Source organism: Xenopus laevis, chromosome 3S (assembly GCF_017654675.1).
Source record: "Xenopus laevis strain J_2021 chromosome 3S, Xenopus_laevis_v10.1, whole genome shotgun sequence".
NCBI classification, from domain to species: domain Eukaryota; kingdom Metazoa; phylum Chordata; class Amphibia; order Anura; family Pipidae; genus Xenopus; species Xenopus laevis.
In genome coordinates this window covers 7034914-7055628 of record NC_054376.1, presented here as the reverse complement: position 1 = coordinate 7055628, position 20715 = coordinate 7034914, and the positions used below count along the sequence as shown (strand labels likewise).

Sequence of the window (20715 nt, the reverse complement as noted above, 5' to 3'; positions counted from 1 at the left end):
GCCTGAGGCGAGGTTCTCACTTTGCTTCGTGACAGTAGCAGCCCTGTCTATAGCCGAAGCACTTTTATGGCAGCACCATAAATTTCACTGCACATCGGTGTTGGAGCACCTGCTTTCAATCTACATTACATGTGTGGTCCGTGATCCCGTGTTTGTTTGGCTTTGGCATCAAGTTAAACATGGCACTGCACAGGTTTGAGTACTGGGATTTACCTGCAGATCCTGCAGACAGGGTGTTATTGACCATGCTGCTATGTAGTGGCATAACTAGTTCTTACTGGGCCCCACAGCAAATTCATTTTAGGGCCCCAACATATCCAGAGATCGTCCTGTTTTACCAATATAATCCACTGAAGCCCAAGCAGCCCTACGGTAATGAAGGGCTCACTGCTGCAAGCTGAGAAATTAAATCAGTGGTATGGCGTGTTAGAGCTCAGTGTCAGCACTGAGCTTGAACAACCCACCGAATAGTTAAGCCAAAGGAATTTTCTGATCTATCATTTTAAATAAAAGATGAAAGAGCAGACTCCATTAACTTCAACACGTGGCTGTTAAAAACAACATTCCCCAGGGTACTTAAAATGGAATGTTCACAGGGATGGAAAGGTCATAGAGGTCTAAGGGCAAATCGTCATCAGTGATATCTTTATCATGAATCACCTGTAGAAAAAAACAAGTTCCTTCAGGGCAGGGCTGTCAGATTAGAAATGCATTGGTGGGTGGGGCCCTTTAAGAGTATTCTGTGTCCCCTGGGCAGCCTGTGAGCTCCACTGACTGTCACCTTTTCATCATCGTTGATCATCATGATGATGAATGTTTAGATCAGACATTCCCAGACTGTAGATCTGGCCCCTACTATCAATTCCAAAACACTGTATGGGGCTGGGGAGGTGAGCCTGAAGGCCAATAAGTCTGATGTTTGAGCTAGGACTAATATAAAGTCCAGATATTCCGGTCTGTAGGCCACATGAGGAGCAATTTCTGATTTCAAATAGAAATTCATGGTCCTGTAGACCAATCTCCTTATTATATATGCAGCCTTGATACAACATAAGGAGATTCCTGGCCAAAAACTAGACCTTAAAAGGTGATCATGAGCCAAAAAAGTCTATGAAGGCTGATTTAGGTGTATAATTATCGACAAAGTAAATACCAAGTAGCTACATGGGGAAAGTCTAACCTCTGATCCCACAGCTGTTGTAGAACCTCAGCTTCTGTCTTCAGCTGTTTCCTGACTGAGAATGATGGGAATTGTAGTTTTGCAACACCAGGAGGACTGATGATTAGGTATTCTTGGGTTGTTTACAGATAAGTTCGTTTTAGACAATCCTAAGGTTCTCAAGCCATAAGGGTGAGTATACAGTATATGGGCATCAGGATTAGACCACAAGGGAGCACTGATTGTGTCTTCTTCTAACGGGTACCAGTAGGCCTAGAGCATGACATAGGGGCCAAAGGATCAGATCTGCCCAGACAGCAGGTGTTTGGTCTTAGATATGACAGTTTGGACAAATGTCTTTAAACGTGAATGTGCCTGTTATAGTTTAAAATTAAGTTCTGACAAATATAGGTGCCAATATTAATCATTTTGTCTGTCATTCAACCGCTGCCTGGTTTTTAAGGTAAATTAGAGCCTAGCATCAGATAACTGCTGAAATTCCAAACTAAAGAGCCCTAAAAAAAACGAAATAATTAAAAACAACAATAAAATAAAAATGCAGACCAACTGCAAATTGTCTATTTCATACTAAAAGTGACAACACTAACACTTTATATTAGTCCTCTCAGTGGGAACTCAGAGTTTAACAACAGCTGAAGGGTCAACAGGTTGGCCAGTCCTGCAGTATATAAATAATAGGGCCCCACCACTACTGATGGCAGCTCAGCTGTTTACTAAAATCTTTTCGTTCCCTCAAAACCACAAACATCCGCACTGCAGAGCTACACCCTGCCAGACTTCACACCTGAACCCTCCAGCTCCCAATGACACAATATTGTGATTCATACTTTACCCACACTATGGCCTCTATAAGGTATCATATTAAATGAAAGTATTTATAGAGATGATATAATCTGGGGAATTTCATGTTATACACACACAGGGCGAGGTGTCTTTATCATCACAAAGTGTAACGTAATGGTGGTATTCAACCATCTGCTCTTTTAACTTTTCTTCACTGTGGGCTTTGTGGCTGTGGGATAGCAGGTATAGTAGGGAGAGATGGTGTCTATAGTAACAGTGGATAATAGTCTCTGGGAAGGGAGTGTGACTGTGGGATAGCAAGTATAGTAGGGAGAGATGGTGCCTATAGTAACAGTGGATAATAGTCTCTGGGAAGGGAGTGTGACTGTGGGATAGCATAGTAGGGAGAGATGGTGTCTATAGTAACAGTGGGATAATAGTCTCTGGGAAGGGAGTGTGATATAGCAGGTATAGTAGGAGAGATGGTGCCTATAGTAACAGTGGATAATAGTCTGGAAGGGAGTGTGGGGATAGCAGGTATAGTAGGAGAGATATAGAACAGTGGGATAATATTCTATTGTGTAAGCAGGTATAGTAGGAGAGGTGCTATGGTGTAGTCTCCTGTGTAGCCCTATAGTAACATGGATAAAGTCTCTGTGGATAGCAGGTATAAGTAGGAAGATGGTGTCTATGTAACAGGATAATAGTCAGGGATGACTGTGGGATAGCAGGTACAGTGAGTAGGACTGAGTATCCTATAGTAACAGTGGATAATAGTCTCTGGGAAGGGAGTTGACTGTGGGATAGCAGGTATAGTAGGGAGAGATGGTGTCTATAGTAACAGTGGATAATAGTCTCTGAAGGGAGTGTGACTGTGGGATAGCAGTATAGTAGGGAGAGATGTCTATAGTAACAGTGGATAATAGTCTCTGGGAAGGGAGTGTGACTGTGGGATAGCAGGTATAGTAGGGAGAGATGGTGTCTATAGTAACAGTGGATAATATCTCTGGGAGGAGTGTGACTGTGGATACAGGTATATAGGAGGAGCTGCATAATAGTCTCTGGGAAGGAGTGGCTGGGATAGCAGGTATAGTAGGAGAGATGGTGTCTATAGTAACAGTGGATAATAGTCTCTGGGAAGAGTGTGACTTGGGATAGCAGGTATAGTAGGGAAGATGATAGTAACATGATAAAGTCTCTGGAAGGAGTGTGACTGTGGATAGCAGGTTATATAGGGAGATGGTGCCTATAGTAACAGTGGATAATAGTCTCTGGAAGGAGTGTGACTGTGGGATAGCAGGTATATAGGGAGAGATGTGTCTATAGTAACAGTGGATAATAGTCTCTGAAGGGAGTGTGACTGTGATAGCAGTATAGTAGGAGAGATGGGCCTATAGTAACGTGGGATAATAGTCTCTGAAGGGAGTGTGACTGTGGATAGCAGGTATAGTAGGGAGAGATGGTGCCTATAGTAACAGTGGATAATAGTCTCTGGGAAGGAGTGTGACTGTGGATAGCAGGTATAGTAGGGAGAGATGGTGCCTATAGTAACAGTGGGATAATAGTCTATTGGAAGGTGTGGCTGGGAGATAGCAGGTATAGTAGGGAGAGATGGTGTCTATAGTAACAGTGTTATAATAGTCTCGGGAAGGGAGGTTGACTGTGGGATAGCAGGATAGTAGGAGAGATGGTCCTATAGTAACAGTGATAATAAGGAAGAGTGGATAGCAGGTATAGTCTATAGTAACAGTGGATAAAATAGTCCTGGGAAGGGAGTGTGACTGTGGGATAGCAGAAGTAGGGGAGAGATGGTGTCTATAGTAACAGTGGGATAATAGTCTCTGGGAAGGGAGTGGTGACTGTGGGATAGCAGGTATAGTAGGGAGAGATGGTGTCTATAGTAACAGTGGGATAATAGTCTCTGGGAAAGGGAGTGTGACTGTGGGATAGCAGGTATAGTAGGGAGAGATGGTGTCTATAGTAACAGTGGATAATAGTCTCTGGGAAGGGAGTGTGACTGTGGGATAGCAGGTATAGTAGGGAGAGATGGTGCCTATAGTAACAGTGGATAATAGTCTCTGGGAAGGGAGTGTGACTGTGGGATAGCAGGTATAGTAGGGAGAGATGGTGTCTATAGTAACAGTGGGATAATAGTCTCTGGGAGGGAGTGTGACTGTGGGATAGCAGGTATAGTAGGGAGAGATGGTGCCTATAGTAACAGTGGGATAATAGTCTCTGGGAAGGGAGTGTGACTGTGGGATAACAGGTATAGTAGGGAGAGATGGTGCCTATAATAACAGTGGATAATAGTCTCTGGGAAGGGAGTGTGACTGTGGGATAGCAGGTATAGTAGGGAGAGATGGTGTCTATAGTAACAGTGGATAATAGTCTCTGGGAAGGGAGTGTGACTGTGGGATAGCAGGTATAGTAGGGAGAGATGGTGCCTATAGTAACAGTGGATAATAGTCTCTGGGAAGGGAGTGTGACTGTGGGATAGCAGGTATAGTAGGGAGAGATGGTGCCTATAGTAACAGTGGATAATAGTCTCTGGGAAGGGAGTGTGACTGCGGGATACAGGTATAGTAGTAAAAGTCTGTGTTGCCGATTAATTTATACTTGTGAATGTATAACAAACTAAATTTAAGTTTCATTGTTTTCTATGGGAGAAGCCACATAGATAACAAATTGTTCTTGCAGTAACGAAATCTATTTTAGATGTACAAGTATGCAGCTGTGACATGGACCATAAAGCCTAAAATTAGCAGATGGAGACAAGTCTGTTGCTTTATCTTCTTGGCCGTGCAAAGGGAGCCTACAGAACTGGTCGGTTGTCTGTTGTGCAGTGAAAAAAACCCTAAAAGTCTTTGTATCTTTCCATTAGGCCACACCCCAAACAGATTTAGCCTTAATGGCCTGGGCAGTCATTACCCCCGAACAGAGAGGATCCCTGTCCTTCACGCTTTCAATGCTCATTGATTTCAACTTCCCGTTGGAAATGGGAGAGTTTTTCCCGGCACAAGAATCCCAATACCCAAGTACTTTTCTCTAATCCCTCTTTGACTCTGTTAATAGGAGAACATTGACTCTTCTTCAATGGTTCTATCCATTTATCTTAGTATAGATATTAAAGGGGAGATTAAACTCTCTGATTTCACTCCCCAGATCTCCAAGAAACATTTAAACCATGAGGAATCTCCTGCCTGTGCTACTGTGGGAGGTGCGAGCGATGGCTCATGGACAGGGAAACTGGGTCTTTCATATAATACATAAGATGCCATAGACAGTCACTATTAATTGTGCTTGTTGGGCTGATTGGGTACTGGTAATGCCAAGGGGCTATTTGGAATCCTAGTCTTAACTTGGGCACGGGTGGCAGAGAACTGAGAAGCAGTGGAGTGAGAGAGCTGTGTGATGCACAGATTGATCCAATACCTGTGGGAACTTCGGGTTTCTCTGTGGGTTTGGGGGATGTACATTAAAGGTGGCCATACACGGAGAGATCCGCTCGTTTGGCGATGTCGCCAAATGAGCGTATCTCTCCCCGATATGCCCACCATGAAGTGAGCAATATCAGGCTGATCCGATCGTGAGCCCTAGGGCCCAACGATTGGATCCTAACGAATGAGAACGGGATGTCGGGTCGCGGGACAGCATCAATGAACAGATGTGGCCGAGATCCGACGGGATTTTTTGTCCCATCCGATCGAGAGCTGGCCGACTTTCGGAAGCCCGACAGTGGGCCCCATACATGGGCCAATAAGCTGCCAACTCAGTCTGTCGGCAGCTTTTATCGGCCCGTGTATGGCCACCTTTACAGAGTGACCACACCATTGTGATATCACTCATTTCCTTTCAACTCTGGTGATGCAAACTGTATCTCTGTTAAGGTCTATAAAGTATTTGTAAAAGTCAAATTGGGTGTTGTTGGTGGGGTGGTTAGGGTGCAGGTCAGGTAGTGTTTTGGCTCATCATTTTTCTGCAAAGAGCTTTGAACAGGAAAAAGAGAAGGTAAAGTGGAAATATAGAAGTGTGGTGGGGGTAGAAGGAGATTGATGGGGAACAAGAGAAATTTAAAGGGTCAGTTAAGCAAGACAAAGAGTGAAAGCACTTCAAAGCAAGGTTTATAAAATGAAAGTGAAGAGGGCAATGGCTTAGTAAAAACATTGTACCGTTTTATTTCTTGGGTCATTTGCCACTTAATGCGGCGCATCTCTGTGCAATTAAATGCAGTGTATCCATTTATTACTGGGAGTCACTGTGCTCACTGGGTTATTTAATGCTAACGATGTCTGTGCCATGTAATGCTGTGGCTCATTTAAAGGAGAAGGAAAGTCGGTTACCACTTGCCAAATGTTAGGCACCCCCAAGTGATTGTATTGACTTACCTAAAACCCCGGGCCGGTGCTCCTTTCAGCAGAAAACTGCACCGGCCCGGGGGTTATACCAGTCAGCACCGTGGAACGGTTCTCTTCAGGCTTCTTCTTTCTTCAAATTTCCCGGGGCAGACGCATGCGCAGTAGAACAAAATCAAGACTTTAGTTAAAGTTCGGTTTTTCACTCGAATGCGCATGCGCAGCCGCGAGAAGAAAGAGGAAGATGGAAGAGGATCGCTCCGTGGTGCTCACTGGTATAACCCCGGGCCGGTGCAGTTTTCTGCTGATAGGAGCACCGGCTCTTGGTTTCAACTAAATAAATACATTCGCTTGGGGGTGCCTTACATTTGGCACCCAAGTGGTAAATGACTTTGCTTCTCCTTTAATAAGGGTTTAAATAAATTTGGAGGCCCCCACCCCTGCAGAAATCAAGGGTGAGCCGCACCACAAAATAAAAATTGCATCATGCTGGGTCCACTGTGTCATGTTATGCTGGGTTTACTGTGCCCAACATCGGAGCCCCCCGCCACAAAGCCCCCCCCCCCGACCCCCCTGCCCAAGCTGAAATCCCCTTCGGCACCCCCGCACCTACCTTCTTCTCTCTGCAGGCGCTGAGGGTCATGGAGGGCGGTCAGTTTGAGCCAGGGCCCACCAGGTTTTTCCCCGGTGTCCCGTCGGCCCGGTCCAACCCTGACTGTTATTTTAAGAGGAGGTTCTCACTGGGGAATCTTTTTGTATCTGTTAATATATTTGGACCAGATACTTTAGAGAGCTGGGGGTGCAGTGGGAGAGTTTAATGGGGGGCGTTTATCTGAAGAGAAAATAACTAGACATAAAAAGGATATAGTTAAAAAATTTCTTGGGGAAAAAAACCACAATCCCCACATGACACTCTGCCTCAATGTTGTCAGCGAGGATCAGTTTTAACGAGAGATGAAATCTGTGGTTTTTCTTAGAACGCTTAAAAAGAAGAAGGGAAAATGCACAGATTCAGTGCAATATGAAATGTGGCTCCCCCTCATTCCCGAGGATGGACTCCCCCACACTAATCAGCTGGGATTTCAGCAGATCATTCTAATAATATCCCATTCATTCTCTGGATTTGGTGGATTAGAGGGAGATTGTTGAGGAATAAAAATCAATATGCGATTGAGATCCTTTCTCAGTATTTATAGAGACAGTGCAGGGAAAAGGGATCTCCCTGTAAAGTAACATAGTCCCATTGTCTGGGGCACAACTGCTGCAGTACCAAATCGGCACATATACAATGGCACATACATATGCAGTGGCACATATACAGTGGTACATATACAGTGGTACATATACAGTGGTACATATACAGTGGTACATATACAGTGGCACATACATTTACAGTGGCACATATATAGTGGTACATATAAAGTGGTACATATACAGTGGCACATATACAGTGGTACATATACAGTGGCACATATAAAGTGGCACATACTGTACATTTACAGTGGTACATATACAGTGGCACATACATATACACTGGCAAATACATATTGTGGCACACACCCACTGCCTCACGGCCGCCATTACAGTGGTACAGCTGGGGTACTGCTATTAGAGGTACTGTTGCCGAGGGGCCACCAAGAAATGTAAAAGTGCAAGTTGCAGGTGTGGGCAGGACTTTAGTGAATAGTGGGTGGGATGTTGGCATAATGGGGTATAACTAGGATGCATTAAAGGATAAGTAAACCTTTAAAATACGTGAATGATTGATTAATTTGCATTGATTATTTATTTTCTTTTTATTCCAAGATATTAAGGGATACATGTGCTGTTAATATGAATGAATTTTGTTCCAACAGCGCCACCTGCTGGTCAGTTTCTGATCAGTCTGACCACCAAGTAGTCAAGGAAGTTGTCAGGAGAAAGAAAGAGGCTGCTCTGATGTTCTTCTGCTTGGGAAAACAATTAGAAACCTTTCTCAAATCTTTCCTAAGCAGAAGAACATCAGAGCAGCCTCTTTCTTTCTCCTGACAACTTCCTTGACTACTTGGTGGTCAGACTGGTCAGAAACTGACCAGCAGGTGGCGCTGTTGGAACAAAATTCATTCATATTAACAGCACATGTATCCCTTAATATCTTGGAATAAAAATAAAATAAATAATGAATGTAAATGACAAAAGAGCTTAGAATAGCACTGGATTTTACATTCACTTATTTTAAAGTTTGCTTATCCTTCAAGGGAATGGTCGTGCACTGCCGCCTAACATTCTGAAACAATTTATACACACAGGTCATGCTGATAGGCCCAGACTTTATCCAACTTTCAGCAAGGCCCACCCTCTTAGAGGTCCACGTATGGGCCTGACTATACCTTCTGCTGCAGCAAGACCACAAAAGCAATTTCATCTTGAATGAGCACTAAGTGGTGTGATTGTGCGCCCCTTCATGTTCTGGCACCCAATGTAAATGAGCCCTAATATCAACCCCATTTTGCTTTACAACTCACATTATCCTACAGAGAGGATCACACCTATACCCTGACTTCACCTTGCCTTACTAATATGCATACTATCCCGAAATTTACACTCCCTTCCCCTATAATACCATGACTTAATACACACTTTATTCTATAATTACAACCCTTTATTTTAAGGGGAGGGAGCTGTCAGTGCTGGATCCTGATGTTGCAGGAAGGTATGAACCAAATCCACTACAGGTATCAGACCTGTTATCCAGAATGCTCGGGACCTATGGTTTTCCGGATAACGGATCTTTCCAAAATTTGTATCTTCATAGCTTAAGTCTACTATCATGTAAACATTAAATAAACCCAATAGGCTGGTTTTGCTTCCAATAAGGATTAATTATATCTTAGTTGGGATCAAGTACAAGTGTTTTATTTTTACAGAGAAAAAGGAAATCATTTTTTAAAAATTTGGATTATTTGGATAAAATTGAGTCTATGGGAGGCGGCCTTTCGGAGCTTTCTGGATAACGGGTTTCCAGATAACGGATCCCATATCGGTATTTTGGGAATACAAAATCAATATGCAAACCAGGAATGGGATGCTAAAACTTCCTTGTTTCGTGATGAAAAGTCAAGGATTCCAATTCGGATTCAGCCAAATCTGAATCCTGCTGAAAAAAACCAAATCCTGTCTGAATTCCGAACTGAATCCTGGATCCGGTACATCCCTATTTGTAGCTAATGGAACAAGACTGGACTGTGGGGGAAGAAACCTGGCATGGTCTCTCCTAATGATATCAGTGCTGGATACAGAACAGTCCCCTCCCCCCAGGTCTTTGCATGAAACGCGAGACACCCTAATTTGAGAAATAAAAAAAATGCAAATACATATTAATGAAAATGACAAAAAGACAGGGAGCTCCCGCTGGATATCGAAAATTTCTTTCCATTGCTCTGCCCCTGGCTACAAGAATGGAAAGAAAAACACATCTGAGCCCCCCGCAAGAGGCTTCTCCCCACACTTAGCTCACTAATGGGTGTCTCCCTGTTGCCTGGCACCCACACTTGTACTCTCAGCTTATTGGCCTGCCAAAAGAAATCCACTTACTAAATAGGGATTAAATTCCCTGTATTCCCTGCAACAAAACGCCTGCAACAAGTCGGATGGAGTCGCGCACGCGAAGATATAATTGGACTGAATGAAAAATCGGATGTAACAACTGCACGGTCCCACTGTCGGATGGAGACGCTGCTTTCTGCGTCCACATCCGACAGTCGTGTCTAGTGATGGCCGAATGTACTCAAAGGCGCAAATTCACAGCGAAATTTCCACATTTCGCCGCCGGCTAATAAATTGACAGCTGTCTTTTTCGTGCCCCTATCTTTCCAAATGAGGCACCCCCAAACTTAATTACCGACTCTGTAGAGTCCTGCGGAATCTGTAATTAAGTTAATCAGCTTCACTTGTGTTATGTCAGTCATCTCATTTATCCGACAACAACTGAGCAATTTGTACTTGTCAATAGGACACTGTAATCAAATCTCCCAAGGGCAGAGGTCTATGAATCAGCTGGGGCCTGCTAAATTGTTTCACGAGTCAGAACCAGCAGTGCAGGGAATTACATTTACAAATAACTTTAAAACCACTGGAAATTGGCAATGAACGTATAAGGGAAAGGTGCTTAGAATTTCTTTGGCAGGAGGTTTTAACGTCCCTGGGGATTGTCTGAGCAACAAAGAACATGTCAGAACGGGAGGCTGTGTCTGTTAGAGCAGACTGGGAAACAATAAATATAACTAGCCAACCGGGAGCCATAAAATGGAAAGTGATATAATTAGAAGGAACAAGCGTTGCACCTTTCCCACATTCATCTCTGGCGCACGCACGTTTTTTCCAAGTGAACCAGGTGAGTCGTATGTTGTTTATTTTGTTTGTTTACCCACCTTATTTACCCAGCGAGAAAGCCAGCAGGCAGCCTTCTGCAACACAAGCACTATAAATGACACTTTCCCAAACATTATCTTCCCTCTGTCCTGCTGGGAGGCTGACAAGGCTGGCACGCTGTAGCAACAGGTGGGCTACTTGTTTTCTAAAATGCTGACAGTGACCGAAAAATGTGACGTTAAGGGCAGAGACACACGCTGCTATTTCGGGAGATTAGTCGCTCATCGACAAATCGCTTCTTCTTCGGGCGACTAATCTCCCCGTCCGCTAGAATGTAAATTGCCGGCTCGATGCACTCGGAACGCTTCGGCTTTCTGAAGTGAGGCAACTTCGGGCAACTTCAGAAAGCAAAAGCGATCCGAGTGCCATACCGCCGGCATTTTATATTGTAGCCATCGGGAAGGCAGTTCGGGGAGATTAGTCGCCGAAGAAGAAGCGATTTGTCGCTGGGTGACTAATTTCCCCAAACTGCCTTCCTGCCCGCTAGAATGTAAATTGCCGGCGGGATGCAATCGGAACACTTCAGCTTTCTGAAGTGAGGCGACTTCGGGCGACTTCAGAAAGCTGAAGTGATCCGAGTGCCAACCCACCGTTGTTTTGTATTCTAGCCGGCGGGAAGGCAGTTCGGGGAGATTAGTCGCCCGGAAGAAGTGATTTGTCGCTGGATGACTAATCTCCCCGAACTTCCTTCCCGCCAGCTACAATGTAAATTGCCGGCGGGATGCACTTGGATCACTTCGGCTTTCCGAAGTGAGGCAACTTTGGGCGACTTCAGAAAGCCGAATTGATCCCAGTGCCATCCCCCGGCATTTTATATTCTAGCCGGCGGGAAGGCAGTTCGGGAGATTATTAGTCGCCCAAAGAGGAAGCGATTTGTCGATGGGTGACGAATCTCCCGAAATAGCAGCGTGTGTCTCTGACCTCCCCCCCAAGGCAGTTTCTCGTTGATGTCAGAGATATGATGACTGCATCTCCAATGCCGGAAAAGCCTACAGAAAATTCTCAAATCAGCAGCAGCTCCACTTACTGGTCATATAAAGTGTCACTGCACTCCTGTTCCCTTATAGCACAATACAGTATTAAAGAGCTACACATTTTTATTCTACATTTCCAAAAGTATTCCAGGGAACAAGCGAGTGACAAGTCTCCTCCAGCTCCTGCCTTCACTACAAAGGGAACATTCCAAAACTCCCTGCCTCCCCCCCCCCTTTCTGCTGCTGTTGATGGTGTTAGCATGCGGCTCTGCAATTGGTCGCTCCTCCCTTTGATTTGCATTGCCTGCCCCTTTCCCTTCAGTCAGTTTGTGGAGCTTGCTCTTCTTGCTATAATGCAGTGCTGGGGCTGTGGGTTGGGAGAAGGCTTTTTCGCTGCTGCTGTGGAAAAATTGCTCATTAGAAAAGACTGGACTTTCTCTGCTTTTGGGTTTCCCTGCAGGAGAAGAACGTGATCGTTCTTTTTTTATTTTTTATTTGCTTTGAAGGAGGAATCTTTTTTTCCTAGCCAAAGACTAAGCGAGAAGAACTGCAGTCGAGCTCCCTTTCCTCCCCTTTAGTTCTACTGTGCATTATGAAGTGCAGCTATGGCAAGAAGAGGTAAGACAGCTGTGAGGACACTGGAAGATTTGACCCTGGATTCTGGGTATGGTGGTGCTGCGGATTCCATCAGGTCCTCGAATTTGTCCCTGTGTTCCGATTCTCACCCGGTAGCTTATGCCCATGGAGGAAACTGTTGGCATCTAACTGACTCCATGCACAGTAGACACAACAGCTTTGACACGGTCAACACTGTCCTGGCTGAAGACTCGGAGGTCCTGGACTGCTCGGGACAGTGCTCCAGGCTGCCTGACCTTGAGGAAGTCCCCTGGAGCATCGAGGAGCTGGAGGCTCTTTTGAAGAAAGAGCAGATGGTGGTGGGAACTAATAGAGATGTCCTCTCCAAACTGTCTGCCCTGGTCAGCAGGGCTTTGGTCAGGATTGCCAAAGAAGCTCAAAGGCTGAGCCTTCGCTTTGCCAAATGTACCAAGTACGAAATCCAAAGTGCCATGGAGATAGTGTTGGCATGGTCTCTAACGTCCAGCTGTACTGCTTCAGCCCTCAGCGCCCTGTCTCTTTACAACATGAGCACCGGGGATAGGCTCAGCAGGGGCAAGTCGCTGCGTTGTGGCCTCACCTTCTCCGTCGGGAAGTTCTATAGGTGGATGGTGGACAGCAGGGTGGCCTTAAGGATCCACGAGCACGCGGCCATCTACGTGACAGCCTCCATGGAGACCCTATTCAAGGAGATCTACAAGAGGGTCCTGTCCATGCCTCGTCCTGAGAAAGAAAACGAGGTGCCCAACTTTACCGCAGAGTCCATGGAGCAAGCGATGAACAACGATTCCGAGCTGTGGGGACTTCTTCAGCCCTTCCAGCACCTTATCTGTGGTAAAAATGCAAGTGGTGAGTAGAGAGTGGAAACACAAGTTATGTAGAATCTATAGCGCTTTTGCATTCCAACACTGTGTTTATCAGGCTGGTCTTCATTCGTGGTCTGTTGACGTGTAGGTGATGTGGATCATGTCGATGGTACCGGTGTTGTCTTCTATGAGCTTTTGTTTTAGCTATGTTATGGTATACTGCAGGTATTAGGTTTGGGGAGGGGTTCATCGTTAATTAGGGATTTCTGGCCTCCAGCTGGAACTTGAAGTTTAACACCATAGATTGTCCATCTCTCCTATTAATAATTGTTGATGGCTCATAAATGTTGAGGGAGCAATCTGTAGGCATGCAGCATAATGATAATGCAATCTCGCCATAGGGTATGTGGCTGCCCTATATATGTACAATCCTTGACCAACATCAGTAGAGCCCTGTAGTCTGGGAATATTAAAGGCCACCATTTAAGCTCCTCGTTGCTAACCATGGGTACAATGAAAAGAAACATGCTAAGATATGAACAGGAATCGATCGGAAACAGATATTTCTGGTGGCACAAATAAAAGGGGCCAATTCCCCGACTGCATAATCTCGTGTGTGTGCGGATCTGTTTCCAACCGATTGCTGTTGCTAAGGGACCCGGCCGGGTCAACGGAGGACCAGCACCACCTTTGGAATAACAGGTGTGCGACTGAACTATTACATTTCATTCAAGATATGAGCAGGAAAGCTGCATCTTTACTGGGGCTTCTAGCGAAGCTGCAGAGCTCATTAGCACAAGGCGCAGGGCTCTGGCTCCACATCAACAAATATTTATCGCATGCACACAATTTATTAATGCAGCCCTCCTGCCTGACAAGGAAAATATAGAGACAAGTGATATGGGAATGAGATTGCTATGAAGGACCTGCATTGCTGACCCTAAAAAAAGCAAGGGGGGTTTTGTTAAATACAAACCACTGTTTATTATGAATGTGCTCCGTCTGTTTATTTCATGAAAGATGTATTGGTCAGCCGGACAGCTGGAATGTTCATTCATGACATGAGCTTAAACGGGTTTCTGAGCTTCGCATCTCCTGGTACAATGAGGTACATGTTGCATCAATTGCTCAGCTGCGGCCGCAGCACTCGTCGCATGGAACAGGGGCCTCTCTGTGGCACCCCAGGGGTCAGCTCATGATTTTGGTTATGGGTTGTGCCCTCTTTTGTATGTGCCAACAGGGAATGTACTATGGATGGATGCCCATAGATTATTTTATTATTTACATGTATTTATAGAGTGCCAACATATTTCGCAGCGCTGTATAGATGTGTACACATATACTGTATATACAGGTATGGGATCCCTTATCTGGAAAGCTCTGGATTAGGCAAAGGTCATCTCCAATAAGACTCCTGTTTTAAGCAAATAATTCAAAATGTAAACACATATTTTCCTTTTTCTGCGTTATTATAAAACAGTGCTTTGTACTGGATCCCAGCTAATTAAGCCTTATTGGAGACAAAACACTCCTATTGGGTTTGTTTAATGTTTACATGATTTACTAGGGACATCTAAATTATAGAAAGATCCCTTATCCAGAAAACCCAAGTCATTTTAGATCCATCCAAGTTCTCCCTCTCTCTCTCTCTCTCTCTCTCTCTCTCTCTTACTCTATCTATCCATCCATCTATGTATATAGATATATCCATTCATCTATCTCTCACTCACTCTCTATCTCTGTATCTCTTATGCTATCTCTCTACTCACCTATCGCTCTCTGTCCATCTCTCATCTATCTATCTAATCTATCTATCTAATTTCTCTAGCTATCATCTATCTATCATCCATCCATCATCTATCTATCTATCTATTATCTATCTATCTATCTATCTATCTATCTATCTATCTATCTATCTATCTATCTATCTATCTATCTATCTATCTATCTATCTATCTATCTATCTATCATCTATCTATCATCCATCATCTATCTATCTATCTATCTATCTATCTATCTATCTATCATCTATCTATCATCCATCCATCATCTATCTATCTATCTATCCATCTATCATCTATCTATCTATCTATCTATATATCTATCTATCATCTATCTAACTATCTATTATCTATCTAACTACAATATATATGTATGATCTATAATTTTCTATCTATCTATCTATCTATCATCTATCTATCTATCTATCATCTATCATCTATCTATCTATCTATCATATATCTATCTATCTATCTATCTATCTATCTATCTATCTATCTATCTATCCATCTATCATCTATCTATCTATCTATCATCTATCTAACTATCTATTATCTATCTAACTACAATATATATGTATGATCTATAATTTTCTCTCTATCTATCTATCTATCTATCTATCTATCTATTTATCATCTATCTATCTATCTATCTATCTATCATCTATCTATCTATCTATCTATCTATCTATCTATCTATCTATCTATCTATCTATCTATCTATCTATCTATCTATCTATCATCTATCATCTATCTATCTATCTATCTATCTATCTATCTATCATATATCTATCTATCATTTCTCTATCTATCTGTGCACATATTATCAAACAAAAGTGTACAATATTAATCTTGCAGTATCACCCTAACTATACCATTCCATGAACCATGGTTTTTCAACATTGGACACTGCACCACAGAGCCCAGGTATAGGTCAGTGGCGTTATTAGAGTGTGCTGGGCCCCCTGCAAAGAAATCTTCAGATGGACCTGGAGCACTCCGATCCCTAATCCCCCCAAACCTCCTGCCCACTTTTCACCCACCTCTGCCCAATCCTCGTCCCACCTTCGTGCACTCCCCGGCCTGTGCCAACTTGCGCCCCTTTCCCCGCCGCAGATAAGAGAGCGGCTGGGAAGGGGTTTTTATTTTGTTAGATATAGAGGAAGCAGCCCCCCCCCTGTATTTGTATCTGTATTTACTGCTTGCAGTCTAATGTAAGCACTGGGAGACGATTATTCAGCCAAGATCTCGGATGTCTTGTCAATCACCTTGGCTTGAGAGATAAGATCCCTGCAAGAGAATCAGCATGTACTGTATATGGAGGGGGAGAATGGCTGGACACATATATTACTTTCCTGTTCAGCGGGATTTACTGGCCCCAGTAATGGAATCCACATGCCATTTCCCAAGCTGTCAATTCATCATTTCATTCCTATAGACTTCCCTGCAAATCATTTGTCATCATGAAATATTCAGCTTTCACTCGAGGTGGCTGGAGAATAAGGCCGCTGACGGGAAATATTGGTGGATTATGGATATACGGCTAATATTGGACGTACAGCAGGGATTGCGCTGCGGGGTCTGGAGCCTGAGGCTCTGTTTTTTTTTTCTTTGAGTTATAGTCCACAGCAAAGGATCATGGGAAGTGTAGTTTCACTGATAGCAGGAGGCAGATCTATTGGATCTACTACATGCACAGAGAAGCCGAGACAGAATAACGAGCACAATAAAAAGGTGCAACCTATTACTCCAATCTAGTAGCCAATCAGATATTTTATTGGTGGTTTTGGTTTACTGGAACTGCTGCAAACATGCCGTTACATTAGTATTTCCCTTGGTAGGATCTGATCTAGAGTGGAGTACTCATTACCATTGCTCCAGGTTATCCCCTAGGTCATTGCTTGTTGAATTATCAAGTTAAATTCGGTTACTATAACAAATCTTAATATCCGCGTTGATCTCTTTAAGTACCGCTTGCTGTGACCCCACCCCCTTCCTGTGGTAGACAGCTTTTCTTTGCGTACTAATGGACACTGATGAGCAATCACAAGAGTTGCAGTTTATCTGAAATGAGTCACGCCTAAAAAATCAAAAAGGAAAGCGCCATGTGGGTGTCACTATTTCTAGAGCTGCACCCAATGCCCTTGGTGTCAAAAAAGGTTTGTGGTTTTGTTGATCTTAACTGTTTACTGTTCTGAGTAAGTTTGAATCATTGGTAACCTGCAGCTGTGTCCCATAGGCTATTATCCCCACTGTTACTATAGGCACCATCTCTCCCTACTATACCTGCTATCCCACAGTCACACTCCCTTCCCAGAGACTATTATCCACTGTTACTATAGGTACCATCTCTCCTTACTATACCTGCTATCCCACAGTCACACTCCCTTCCCAGAGACTATTATCCACTGTTACTATAGGCACCATCTCTCCCTACTATACCTGCTATCCCACAGTCACACTCCCTTCCCAGAGACTATTATCCACTGTTACTATAGGCACCATCTCTCCCTACTATACCTGCTATCCCACAGTCACACTCCCTTCCCAGAGACTATTATCCACTGTTACTATAGACACCATCTCTCCCTACTATACCTGCTATCCCACAGTCACACTCCCTTCCCAGAGACTATTATCCACTGTTACTATAGACACCATCTCTCCCTACTATACCTGCTATCCCACAGTCACACTCCCTTCCCAGAGACTATTATCCACTGTTACTATAGACACCATCTCTCCCTACTATACCTGCTATCCCACAGTCACACTCCCTTCCCAGAGACTATTATCCACTGTTACTATAGGCACCATCTCTCCCTACTATACCTGCTATCCCACAGTCACACTCCCTTCCCAGAGACTATTATCCCACTATTACTATATACTATAGGCACCAATATGGATATGTCATTGCGAATTGTCAAATTCTCGCCAACAAACAACTATTTGCCCTTTAGTAGATGTGCCTCATTGAGAAAAGGAGTAGGTGTTGGCCATTCATTTTATCAACCCAACCAATCAACAATGCTCAGGATTGGACTGATGGGTACAGGGCTGCCACCCCAGGGGCCCCCACACATCCCAAGGGGCCCAAGCCACACCACAACAGGGGCCGCCCCATGTGCACTAATCCCTCCTCTGAGCAAGCATAATTAAACCTACCTTCAGCTCCTCTGGGGAGGGAAGCAGCAGTGTGGGGCAGCACCAACGGGGATCGGGTCTGGGCAAGCGGGGCCCACCAGAGCCGGCCCAGTCTGACCCTGACAATGCTCCATAATAATCAATGCACTATAGACCCTCAGCAATCAGCCTCATTATTCAGGAGGACAACTTCAAGATTTTTAAGCAGCGAGGGCCAACTCCAGCTAATGAAAAACTACAAAAATCACCTGTTGTCAGTGCCGACCCCGGGGCCCACCAACGGTTTCTGTTTTTCTCTCCACTGAGGGAGGGTTGGGAGAGGATCAAGTGACAGACCTGATCCACCTGTGCTGGTCCCAAGCAGCTGGTGCTCCCAGTGACGGACTGGGGAAAACAGAACTTCAATCGAAGTGGGGAAATCAGGAAACAGGTGTTCTTGGCAGAATGTCCTTCAATGCACAGAATACACACTAGATAACAGATAAGTACTACTATAGTACAAGTACTGTGTATCCTGTGCTTGAATGGCTGCCCCCATGGCTACACAGCAGCTTGTTTATATAAACTATAGTAGTACTTATCTGTTATCTACTGTGTATCCTGTGCTTGAATGGCTGCCCCCATGGCTACACAGCAGCTTGTTTATATAAACTATAGTAGTACTTATCTGTTATCTACTGTGTATCCTGTGCTTGAATGGCTGCCCCCATGGCTACACAGCAGCTTGTTTATATAAACTATAGTAGTACTTATCTGTTATCTACTGTGTATCCTGTGCTTGAATGGCTGCCCCCATGGCTACACAGCAGCTTGTTTATATAAACTATAGTAGTACTTATCTGTTATCTACTGTGTATCCTGTGCTTGAATGACTGCCCCCATGGCTACACAGCAGCTTGTTTATAAAAACTATAGTAGTAGAATATAATGCACATTTTCCCTATCTACTATAGTGTTTGAACAGATATGCTGAGTGTGGGTATCCTGTTCTCTATATTGATTTTGTGGGGTCAACTTCATATTATGTATAATGTCCGATGTAGTCTAAGGCCAGACTGGGTAACATAGATAGAATGTGTCTCAGGCATTGTCGGGAGAAGGTCGGGGCCCCTGAGGGCCAAGTCTGATCTTGCTTACATATGTCATTCTTAGTCTAACTGCATAGTCTTTCTTTCTGACATATATATATATATATATATATATATATATATATATATATATATATATATATATATATATATATATAGTGAATAAAGTACCCCCTCTTGTAAAATATAAGGATATTATAAGTTACCGAGGAGTTTCATGACCATATAAAAGTACGAGGCCGAAGGCCGAGTGTTTTTATACAGGTCATGGAACTCCGAGGTAACTTCTAATATCCTCATATTTTGCAACTGGGGGTACTTTATTTATTATAATACACACATTTCAGTGAGTCATGTGACAGAAATGACATCACAACTCACCGTTTATAACTGATGACATCAGAACTCACCGTTTATAAGGATATAATTTACAGGATATTCATGGCTTTTGTGTATTATATATATATATATATATATGTGTGTGCTTCTATAGGTGTAGCTTTGATAGGGAAAGCAATAATTTAGCACTAGTCTCTCATCCCCAGTATAACTCAAAGCCCTGAACCCCGACCTTCACATATATCAAGCCCCACATATATATTCACAGATATATTCACAGATATAATAACTGCGCTGAGCTGACTAAAGTATCTCTGTATATAAAAACCAAGTTGCAGCTTTATGTTGCAGTCCTGGACTCGTTCCAGCATTACTGGTGAGGCACTGACTGTACAATGTAAACCCTGTTCTATATTAAGGAAACTGTGTTTTTATAATTTCCATTACAACCCTCTCCCCTCTGACCCCCCCTCCCCTATAGGATACTGTGGGTTCTTTTTAACTTTCCTGAGAAACATTCAGCTTTGTTTCACATAAAAAGCCGATTCACATGGAAACGTGTAGGAGCAAAGTCTGCAGCCAATCAGATGATGATCTTTCTGTGACACCAGATCTGTGTCAGATCCATTTCAGGTGAGCGGGTGCCATCTGGCCATTGGGAAACAGTGGGATTGAGGGGTCGGTTGCCATCGTTTCTAACAGCGACAGTTGTACTATGAACCTGCGCAAATGTCATTTCCAAATACAAAATGAGGAGCATTTGCTTTTCTTTGCAGTGTTACAACCTGCCCCCCATCCTTGATTAATTTATCTATTCAGCTAATCCATCTGTCTGTCTGTCTATTTATCAATCTCTCGCTCTCTCACACACTATTTCTCTATCTATCCCTCTATATCTATCATCTATCTATTCATTCATCCATCAATCCCTCTATCTATCTGTCTGTCTATCCATATCTCGCTCTTTTCTCTATCTATCCCATCCCTCTATCGATATATCTATCATCCCATCTATTCATTCATTATTCCCTTTATCTATCTGTCTGTCTGTCTGTCTGTCTGTCTATCTATCTATCTATCTATCTATCTATCTATCTATCTATCTATCTATCTATCTATCTATCTATCATCTATCTATCTATCTATCTATCATCTATCTATCATCTATCTATCATCTATCTATCTATCTACAGTATCTATCCCTCTCTCTCTCTCGCTCTCACACTTTTTCTGTATCTATCTA

The 20715-nt window shown here is 43.5% G+C and overlaps 1 protein-coding gene across 2 annotated transcripts in view; it reads left to right on the top strand.

Annotated features, from left to right (window-relative positions):
- Positions 1-12007: 12007 nt before the first annotated feature.
- btbd11.S (BTB (POZ) domain containing 11 S homeolog) overlaps positions 12008-20715 on the top strand; it is a 131650-nt gene continuing 122942 nt past the window's right edge. The window contains exon 1 of one of the 2 annotated variants that reach the window (XM_041587965.1): positions 12008-13163. In XM_041587965.1, coding sequence (XP_041443899.1) covers positions 12305-13163 — 859 coding nt within the window. In that variant the 5' untranslated portion in view covers positions 12008-12304. The remainder of the gene's footprint in view (positions 13164-20715) is intronic. The other variant, XM_018254852.2, reaches the window with a different exon arrangement.